The sequence below is a fragment of the Belonocnema kinseyi genome, chromosome 4 (assembly GCF_010883055.1).
Source record: "Belonocnema kinseyi isolate 2016_QV_RU_SX_M_011 chromosome 4, B_treatae_v1, whole genome shotgun sequence".
Classification (NCBI taxonomy): domain Eukaryota; kingdom Metazoa; phylum Arthropoda; class Insecta; order Hymenoptera; family Cynipidae; genus Belonocnema; species Belonocnema kinseyi.
In genome coordinates this window covers 114,523,209-114,534,065 of record NC_046660.1, presented here as the reverse complement: position 1 = coordinate 114,534,065, position 10,857 = coordinate 114,523,209, and the positions used below count along the sequence as shown (strand labels likewise).

Sequence of the window (10,857 nt, the reverse complement as noted above, 5' to 3'; positions counted from 1 at the left end):
AAATAAGGCTGCGATGCACGTGGCAACATACTACTGAAGCGATTATACATCCGCTTAAATTCACCTTCAGCAGAAGTTAATGACATTTAAAAAAAATGTCAACGCATCAAAAATACTATTGCAGCTACTCCATGACATTCGAATGGAAAATTTAATCTGGAATCCGAATTGCAACAAGTTAAATGCCCATTTTGCTGGTTGTTTTTGTTGAGTTTTTGTTGCATGATGCGGAAGGGATACTATGTGAATACTATAAGGATACGCAGTAGGGTATCCTTTCCGGTCACTCGGCCCGCTAGGGAAAGAAAGACATTATCTTATGTGTCGTTTTAGTTTTGAGACGCAGCACGACATCGATGTTCGGAGACGATCTCAAGACATCACCAAGTCGAAGCATTTTTATTCGGGTGGGTAGTTGCGCGCACCTTCCGCAACTACAGACCATGCCCTAACAGCACGAAACGTTCCCGAAACGTGTAAAATGTCTGCCGCTTGGGAAAGTTCCACTGGGACCTGAGGGGAACCTTGTTATTTTTAACAAAAATTATTGCGTAAACCGAACGAGATAGATAAAAATGGATCATTATAATATGATATATACACCACATAAACTTACATCAATTTTGACCTGTCACATACAGTCTCTATACGATATTTATTGTTAATAATAACAATAACCGTATATTAGGTTTGGTACGCTTCAAAACGGAAGAAATTGTACACGTTCCGAAAGTTCCCGCGGAACTTATCGTGAAATAGAGAGGAGCGGAAATTTAGATTGTTAGAGCGGTGGCACAGGGTTTCTGTAATACTTTATAATACTTTATAATACCTTACGAACTCTATAGTATATACCTAATAAACCTTTTTATATTGAATATATAACGACTTCTAGCATAGAGAATTTAACATGCGTATGCTTATAACCACGGTTGTAAATTAAAATCGTTCAACACAATTTAATCTCAAAATAAAAGTGCTTCAAATTAAACCTTTTTTCATCACACCAAAAGCTTAATAATTACGAATTAAAAATATATATTTGCAATAATACTGTTCCAAGTTATTTAGAATTTTGCTTAACTTTTCTCATTTCTCGTTTTGAAGGATAGTCATTCTCAAATAATAATTCGTGGTGTAAATTCTGTGTGTCTTTACAATATATTATATACATATCAGAAACTATACAAACATACATACATACAAATAATTATTTGACCAAACCGTATAGGTTCCGGCATAATATTAAGAAATAAGAGTAACTCGTAGATTACGCAAAATTCTATAAAAAGTAAAACATTAATTTGTATCGAATCTGGAATTACCTTCTTGTGAAATTTCAACACTTTTCATAAAATTCTGATGAGTCCAAAGCTGGTGTTGTTACACGAAGATAATTCCAAAGATCTCAAGCGTTTAGTTGATTAGATTCTAACCATAGAAATTTACAGTATAACAGCAAAAGTCGCCCTATAAAATAAAAATATTACACATTTCTATGAGCAGTTTTTGTTTGCAGATTATAATTAATTTGCATTTTTCCTAAAGGTCTAGTTCCAAAAGATAATGCTACTTTTGGACACGAACCTCGTAAAATGTAATGCAAAATTAACATTCTCTTGTGTTCCATTTTCACAGCCTATGTATAACTTTCTTTATATACAATTCCAATTAAATGTTATATTTCACGGTTTACTGGAAATCATCGTGCAGTAGATAGTTAAGTGTCTACTGCTAATTAATGTCTACGAATACTGAGTCCAGAATTATATATCGTCCAAAAGTTCGTAACAAATAAGCGCGTTTCACTATCCGAATGCAGACAACTACTTTAATTTGGATTAAAAATGTATTATGTCTTTTCACTACAAACGGAGTCACTTTCTTCTCAACATAAGCAGGCGAATATTTCAGGAGTACGTATTTTGTTTTGAAGGCGCCCTCATTGCAAAATTTGCGAATCGTGCAGCGGTTTGTAACCCTGAAAAAATATAAACGTGCATAAAGATAGGTTCATTTTTGTTAAGAATTTTAAGGAGGAGAAAGCCAAGCTTATGTTAAAATAAAAATTGCAAACTAATCTATTAAGAAACAAATAAGGCAAAAACGTGCAGAAATAACTAGGAAAAATGCAGTTTAATATAATTCAGATTGTCTGAATTTTTGATTATCTAATTTTCTTGAGTAAGAATGTCTATTAAGGGGTCATTCACAAAATACGTGATAAGTTTAGGGGGGGGGGGGGGACAAAGTATCGTTCTCGATGTTAAGAACAATGGAAAAAATATCACGCGGAGGGGGGGGGGGCAGGGGCAGAGGTTCCTGAAAAGTGTGTCACGTATTTTGTGAATAAGCCCTAAAATGTAACAGAAAAAAGATAAAATAAGCATCAACAAAAGACGGAAACATATTATAAAACAAAATGCGTTACTGCTTGCATTTTCGATCTTTGCAGAAGATAGATCATGATTAGTGAAAAATCAGTCAGTGGTTCATGCTTCCATAGTAGGGTGGGCGTATTATTCTTGTAATTCCAGGTCTTACAGCGTTATTGAATGAATCTCGCAATCTCTCCCTAAAAGTTTTATACTCCATTTCCGAATTGCTTTTCCCGAAATCGAAGTCCGCTACTTCGACGGTAAACCTGGCTCTGCTCTGAATATAGTACGCAATTCCGAAAATGATTAGTACGATAGCGACCAATGAGCAGGTGACTGGCACGATGATTACTGATAGCTGAGGCTGAACGGTGGCTGCAATAGTAAAATAAAAATGAATTCAAATAAAAATTACGTAAAATACAGTGAGTCAAACTGGCCGTATTTTGAAAAACAATCATCTTTTATAAACATAACTAATGGTATTCACAGCCGCAATACAGAAATTTGAAATACTAACCACTGTATATGTTAACGGTGATTGGATATATTTGAGTGCTGACATCGTTTTGGAGAATCATTACGATTGTGGAAACACTAGGCTCAAGAAAGTAGTGAATGATGGAGAAGTTGCAGGTTTGAAGATGGTCAGTATCGTAACAAGTCTCGTTGCCTGTAATGTTATATTTGCCACGATGGTATTGAAGGCACTTGTAGAAAGGGCCTGAGCCTTTGCAGGTTACGTTTAGGGATAACATATCCCATGGTCGTATCCAGTTTGTACCCTCTACTGCTATTTCGGCGATTGGGGCTACACAAAATATATCAATTTCATCATTGGAATCATTGTTTAACAGAGAAGGAAATAACTTTACTACCACAGTACAGTTTAAGATTAATTTTCTCAATGTTCTGGCCGAGTAGAGTCCTGTCTTTCTAACCCAAAAAGTATCATTCTGCAATAGCATGTGAAATTAGAAGAGAAAAGGCGCGATACTGAAGAACAACGTAATATTAAAGTATGATTAATTTTAAATCCAGACATGAATTTTCTAATAGATAGACCTATGCTATAATTAATGAAAAATAGTGAAGAGTAACAGAAACAAAGAAAAACATGAATCAGAACAATAAATTAATCCCTCATTATAAAAATGTGTTGGCTCTGCAAAGGGCCGATTTTTTCGTTCTGAAAAAAACATCTCAAATAGATCCTCTCGCCTCATTGAGGATAGAAGTATTTGGCAGCTTCCAAAGGACTTAAAAAAAGTTGGTCGTTGGAGGTGTAGATGTTTCTCCAATCATACTCGACTAAATAACATTCCGTCATGTTATCTGACATTTTGCCAAGGCGCCTGGGTAAATCTCATTTGATTTTGGTCCACTAAGACTCAATATATTGAGTGTGAACTTTACTGTCATTCGAATTTACTAAGTTTCTCGGGTGATTTACAGTTGAGTGTTTGTGCCTCAAATCAGCTTGACCTTATTGGTGTATTTTACTGCAAAAATATGGAGAAGAATATTAACATCAATTGACTGTAAATTAAAGGGAAATTTGCGTTTTTCTTTTTATAAATGTTTCAGTTAACAAATATAGCATTTAGATAGAAAAGAATGCTTTAATTATTTTAAAAAATGGAGAGGGGAAGACAATTTTCACGTGACAAGTTGGCATCGCCTTGCCCTTATTGCTGTATTTTCCTCCAATAATGTGTAGAAGAAAATTTGCCTTTTCTGTACATGCACATTTTGTTAATGAAGGATAAATTTATTGTTCTTATTCTTGTTTTTTTCAGGAACCATATAGTGTAGGTCAATCTACTAAAAGCTTAAAGTCTGAATTTAAAATTCATCAAATTTTAATATTACCTTGTTCTGTAATGGCATACCTTTCTCTTCCTAACTGCACCTACTCTGCAGAGCAATGCTTCTTGCTTGAGGAACACTGTACTGCGAGGACTCGACTCGGGTGGAATAATAGCCTCCTCCCACGTGTGATCAGGGGGCCGGATACGAATCATGGAGTATCTTTAAGCCAGCTAAAATTCTTCTCTTAAACTTTTTTACGTATCTGTATCATTTGGCTTAGAAATAGAATTTTGGACTTACTCATTTTCGATGCATAAAACCGAAAAGACGATTTCTATAAAAAAAATGTAAAAAAAAATCGACCCGTGGCCAGGTGCCATCCAAGGAATCAGAACCACGGGTCGAAGAAAGGAACCAGCGGTCAGCAGTAAATAAAAAAATCTCCCCCCCCCCCTGCTTTCTGTCACTTGTTTTCTAACAAAAAAAAATGTCTAAAACTATCGTGATTTTCACAAAAAATAAGACTATCACATCTTTTCGGATGATTGAAAATAATTACAGAGCCTATCCGTTACAGTTTGCAGTTTGAATCGCTTTAATATCTTTATTAGAACTGAAGATAATATAGTTGCACATTTTTGTACTTTTAAGAAACAATTTTTATTATTCTTTAAATTTGTCAACTGCAACTGGTTCACAACAGTTTTCTTCATACTCAAGAATTTTTTCAAATTTTTCCCATCGCCCCTTTTATAAGAAATAATGCTCTAAACTTGACTGTTCTTAAATGTATCCAAAAATCCTTACTTTTTAAATATTTTTCAGTCTGCTAAGCACAACATTTTTTGTACATAAACGTCTTCAAGCTCAGTTACGTAGAACACTTTCAGCTTTCATATGACTGTTTTTTTGTTGCGCTAGCATTTTTTTGGACTGAGTTGCTAAGCTTCAAAGGCAGACGCCCATGATTTCCTCGCCGATAGTAGAAGACTTTTTATTGACTAAATACGTGAACCTCATATATTTACGATATTGCGAAAATCTATGAAAAATTACGGTACAGGAATCTAGCATTTTACGTACACCTTATGGACACAGAATACCAATATTTTCATTCATGCATTCTAATAAAGTCAAATTTGTAGTTAAATCAAATACAATTAATAATGTGTCAATATTATTTACTGGATTCGAAAGAGGATTAACATCCAAATCATATGTCAAAAAAATATTTACTTTTTAAATTTTTGCGAAGTTTAAAGATTGCAAGATGAAGTTCTTCAAAAGTTTTTATTCAAAAAATCCAAGACTTGAGATTAACTGCCAGCTTTTGTAGGTTTAAAGTTCTAGTCACTAACGAATTTAAAGTTTTTATATGTTCTTGGTTAGTACATAAAGTGAGTTTGTGAAAGAGTTTGGTCATGTGACCCGGTGCACTCGAGTTGCGGACGATGGTCAGAATCGACGAAGGGCATTCTTGAGTTGGGGACTAGGGTGAGTGCACAGGGACATTTCCTATTCACTACTTCTTTTCCTGTCCATCTAACGCTTTCCTCATTTTCTCGATCTCCTTTCTTTCCCAACATTTTCCCTTCAAACTTTTTCGATATTTTGGACTGTCAGCATTTTTTACTAATAAAAAAACTCATCTGTGCTTGTCAAACACTTGCTAGAAACGACACGAATTAATTGTAATTTAATTACAGAACCAATTTCAAACATTTCATCAATAAGAGATTGGTTCTTTTTCTATCATTTCTTTTCTCCCTTTTCTAGTGCTTTTCGTTTTCATGTAGGTTTCCGATTGGACTATAAACTTTTGTTTTAGAATTTCTAAACATAGCGTTCAATTTTGAATGATAAGCCTTACAACCGTTTGTTTTTTGCATTATTGTAGGAGAAATAGTAACCCATATTTCAGGTGGAAAATTGGAACCAATCTTAATATAAATTTCAAAAACATAATCAAAAAACTGTTGATCTATAGTGTCTAATGATTGGATAGCCTTGAGGTCTTCATTAAAACATTTTATTACATCAGACGAATTAAAAAAGCAAAATCAACACAATCTTTCCAAAAAAAAAGAAACTATTTCTGATTTTTCGTATTTGTATTCATTACTTCATCCAAGCACTTCGATTTTTCTCCACCAACTTTGACCTAAATGAGCTGTACAACGATTTATAGTAATGGAATTATTAAAAACTTAAAGTATAGCCGAATAGATGCACATTTCGAAGTCTGCATAAATTATTTTTGTCTTAAAAGGCAAATGTAATTTTTTCCATTCTGAAGTTAAGTGAGCAAATGCAATAGCATAGAAATTTATTTTTTCGTCAAGACGTAAGAAGGTAACCAAAGTTATATATAAACTGTTATGCAGCGCGAGAATTGAGGGTGTTCTGACCATAGTTCCCAACTCGAGTGCAGCCATATCACCATATTGACGTGTTCTTTTTGGATTACTTTTAAAATACGGCATTTTTCATGAATATGCTTTTGTGAGATTTCCGGTATCACCTTTTCAAAATCCTCTTAACATTTTTAAAAATAATTTTTGTCAATTCCGACTACTAACGTGAAGAAACGAAAAAAATATGCACGCAGAAAAGCTATATGAGAAAATTACTGATACCTTTGGATATACTTTGGTAGCGCGTATAAAATTAGAATTGTATAAACTATAAGATCTCATATATATAATACTCCTAGATGGCGCACTGCTTGAAATTCCTCTTCTAAAATAATAGCGCACAGACATATAAAGTGAACCCCGGAGTTAGTGGAAATTTTGGGGCTTACGGTCGACCGGTATCAGGGGACTCTGAGCTATTTTGTATCCTGTTTCTTTCTCTCTTTTGTCACACGTAATATCGCCGCAAAAAATCAAGATCCCCCACTTTAGAAGGCAATAACTCCGCAGAAAAAAATGTGAGGTTCGAATGAGACTCACACGAATCCGCTAAGTTTTCTAAATAAAATGGTGTTTCTGTAATTTGCGTAAAAAAATGTCGTTCCGAGCTAATTAGCAAAATACAAGTAAAAATGCTGTTGCGAGGCCCATTGTTGAGACACGTTAATTTTCACATGGCCCCCGAGCTAAGAATATGTTGGAAAAATTTTGAAAAAAATCTGGAGTGTGCTACAACATGTTTAGAATCCAGTAGAGACCATCAAATTTTAAAATATTTAAAAATGTCAGTTTTGCAAGGACTTTTGTTGAATGTTTTGATTTAGGGATTAAATGGAGCTATCGCGCTGTTTAATTGCATAAAAGGTGTAGTAATAAACCCTGAATCCTATTTCGACCACAAAACTGAATAAAAATGATAATTTCGCAAATAAAGTCGCTCAGAATAATTCTGAGTTTAATGAAGCGAGGCGCGTGGCACAGTAGTAGAAAAAAGTGTAGAAAAAAAGGTCCGTCAATTTCCCAGCGGCAGGCAGCCGTTTTCTACAGATTTTCCCACAGCTGCTGCTCGCTGAGCAGGGCCGTCTCAATGCTTTGAGGTGAGCTTCGCCCTTCTCTCCTGATATAAAATTTTAATATTATAATACAGTATCAGGCTTGCACACGAATTAATCTTGTATTTTGTTTATTTAATATAGTACACCTATTTCGGTATTATAATATAATTTTGTAATTATTAGGCTGCTAATTCGCTACTAAAATGCGTGAAAGATTTGTTTATATGAGCAATTCCATGTGCATATTTTTTTTTGAAATTATTTGAAATAAGATAATGTTGCACCATATGTAGTGTAATACAATTATTTTTCCATTTAGCCGAAAAGAAAGTGTGGACTTTCTTGGAAACTGAAAATAGAGGACTCCACACTTTTAACCATATCCCCTTGTTTTACCATTTTTTAAATATTTCCTCTTTGTCTCGCCATTTTTAAGAAATTTGTACTCTTTTCCTTATTGTTTCGCCTAAATGCGAATTGAATTAATACAGAAACCAGTATGAAAATAGAATTATTTTTATTTTGTTGGTTTGAAAAGTCTACTATTATACTTTTTCTTAACATTTATATCCGTTGATTAAAAATGTTACTATTTAATAAAAAAAATAATAATATTTAAAAAAACTTAACCGCTTTATTAATTTCTTTTTTCGTCGAAAACGAACTGTTGTGGATAGAAAATTGGTCCTTTTGGAATCATGTGAAGAACTTAAGCCTTTGTTAGTAATTTTTATGCGTATTGTAGTATTTGTTCTCGTAGGTGTTGAAAGAAAAACCCTAACATCATTTTTAAATAATTCCTAGAAATTACAGGATACACAAAATTGAAAAATTTGGTCTTTTTTCTTTAAACTCTCATAACTTTTGTGATTTTAATACTATTAAAGCGTATTTCTTTTAATATTCGTAATATGGTACAGTTCTGAACAAAAATTTCTTGAAACAAAAAATGTCAAAACCTTCTTGAATTTTTCAAAAACAAATGTTTAAACTTAATTTCTGAAAAAATATCCAATTAAAAAAGTGCATAGATAGTTTACACTGTCCTCTAAATAATTCAATTTACAAATTAATTTTTGAAAAATCGAAGAAATTTTTGGTTAAGAAAATATTTCTTGACAACTGTATCTTATTACAAATAATTTTTTTAAAAAATACACCTTTACAGAAATAAAGTCATTAAAGTTATAAGAATTAAATTAAAATTTCAAAAAGCTCAATTTTCAATGTATTCTAAGATTTTTGGAATTTTTCAAAAATCATCTTATAGTTTTTCTTTCAACACCTAAGAGAACAAATACTGCAATTTTCATTGAAATTTCGAACAATATCTTACATTCTGCAGATGACTTGACATGGAATTGCTCATATAAACAAATCTTTCACGCATTTCAGTAGCGAATTAGCAGCCTAATAATTACAAAATTATATTATAATAGCGAAATAGGTGTACTATATTAAATGAACAAAATACAAGATTCATTCGTGTACAAGCTTGATACTGTATTATAATATTACAATTTTATATCAGGAGAGAAGGGCGAAGCTCACCTCAGAGCATTGAGACGGCCCTGCTGAGCGAGCAGCAGCTGTAGGAAAATCTGGAAAAAAAACGGCTACCTGCTGCTGGCAAATATGACGGACCCTCTTTTTCTACACTTTTTTCTACTACTGTGCCACGCGCCTCGCTTTATTACACTCCGAATTATTCTGAGCGACTTTAATCGCGAAATTATAATTTTTATTCAAGTTTTGTGGTCGAAATAGGATTCAGGGTTTATTACTACACCTTTTATGCAATTAAACAGCGCGATAGCTCCATTTAATCCCTAAATAAAAACATTCAACAAAAATCCTTGCAAAACTGACATTTTTAAATATTTTAAAATTTGAAGGTCTCTACTGGATTCTAAACATGTTGTAGCACACTCCAGATTTTTTTCAAAATTTTTCCAACATATTCTTAGCTCGGGGGCCATGTAAAAATTAACGTATCTCAGCAATGGGCCTCGCGACAGCATTATTACTTGTATTTTGCTAATTAGCTCGGAACATTTTTTTACGCAAATTACAGAAACACCATTTTATTGAGAAAACTTAGCGGATTCGTGTGGTTCTCATTCGAACCTCTTCACATTTTTTTCTGCGGAGTTATTGCCTTCTAAAGTGGGGGATCTTCATTTTTTGCGGCGATATTAAGTGCCCATAAGAACTAACTTCGGGTTTCTTTGTATGTCTGTCTCACATCGATCATGAACTCACTCAGTATTGCTCATGCGCCGCCAACTATGAGCGCGGTTTAGTGTTTATTTTGACGCATGCGCACTGATCCCGAAGTTCATACTAGAAGGAGAAAAAACGTTATCGTTCATATTCTTAGCTTTTTGGACGCGCCACTTACTGTGAGGTATATGCAGTTAGCAATATAGGAGTATTGCATTAATGTAAGATCTGAGTATTGGAATAGAGATGTCTGATCATGGAAACAATCCTATTAGTCCTTAAAATAATTATAATTCTACCATTTTAAATTGTGTTTTCGACTGTGCAATTTCACAGTGACATTGTTAGCCCCTCAATAAATCTTTTATTAAATATCTTCTACGATATCAAGTGATACCCAGGTCAAACACTACTAACCTTTAACATTAATCTCTTTGTTGAAGTATCCATAGGTCTTTTTAGGATCAGGAGGGATGATTGACGAGTTCAAGCAGACGAACGGAAACGATAAATTCCCAAGTGGATATACCGTCGTATTAGGTGTGATTGTTGTCGCATTTGGTGCACTTATCGCCATTGTTATTGGTATCGCAGGCTTCAAAATTATAGGACTCGACGTTGTCGAAGAATTCGAAGCTGTTGAACTATTAACAGAAATGGTTTGAGGTGATTCAAACGAAGCCACTATCAGTGCTTCTATGTTGTATGTAGTGTTCACTTTCGTAAAGTTAGTTTTAAAATTATAATCGTTCGTCTGCCCATAATACTTGCAGTCTATAAACCAATAGGTAGAGACCAAAGTCGCATTATTCGAAAGAAACTGAGCGTCGCCTTCCCGCAACTCAATTTTTATGTCTGCTTCTGAACCTGAAGAAACGTAGGTGCCTTCTACGGTCTTATTTGACTGAACTATGGTAACGTTACCATTCAGAAGTTCTGAAAGAAATTTCGTTTTGGGTAACTGTCATCGTTACT

General features: G+C 33.8%; 1 protein-coding gene across 3 annotated transcripts in view; it reads right to left on the bottom strand.

Annotated features, from left to right (window-relative positions):
* Positions 1-1,142: 1,142 nt before the first annotated feature.
* Positions 1,143-10,857, bottom strand: part of LOC117171450 — a 31,326-nt gene continuing 21,611 nt past the window's right edge. Inside the window, exons 4-8 of one of the 3 annotated variants that reach the window (XR_004466881.1) lie at positions 10,300-10,818; positions 2,899-3,189; positions 2,439-2,753; positions 1,588-1,981; positions 1,143-1,470 (exon numbers count right to left, since the gene is read on the bottom strand). Coding sequence is in view for 2 of the 3 variants with exons in the window: in XM_033358784.1 (XP_033214675.1) it covers positions 2,485-2,753; positions 2,899-3,189; positions 10,300-10,818 (1,079 nt within the window). In the remaining variant the exon portion in view is untranslated. Of the gene's footprint in view, positions 1,982-2,438; positions 2,754-2,898; positions 3,190-10,299; positions 10,819-10,857 lie in introns of all 3 variants that reach the window. The other 2 variants (XM_033358784.1, XM_033358785.1) reach the window with 2 other exon arrangements.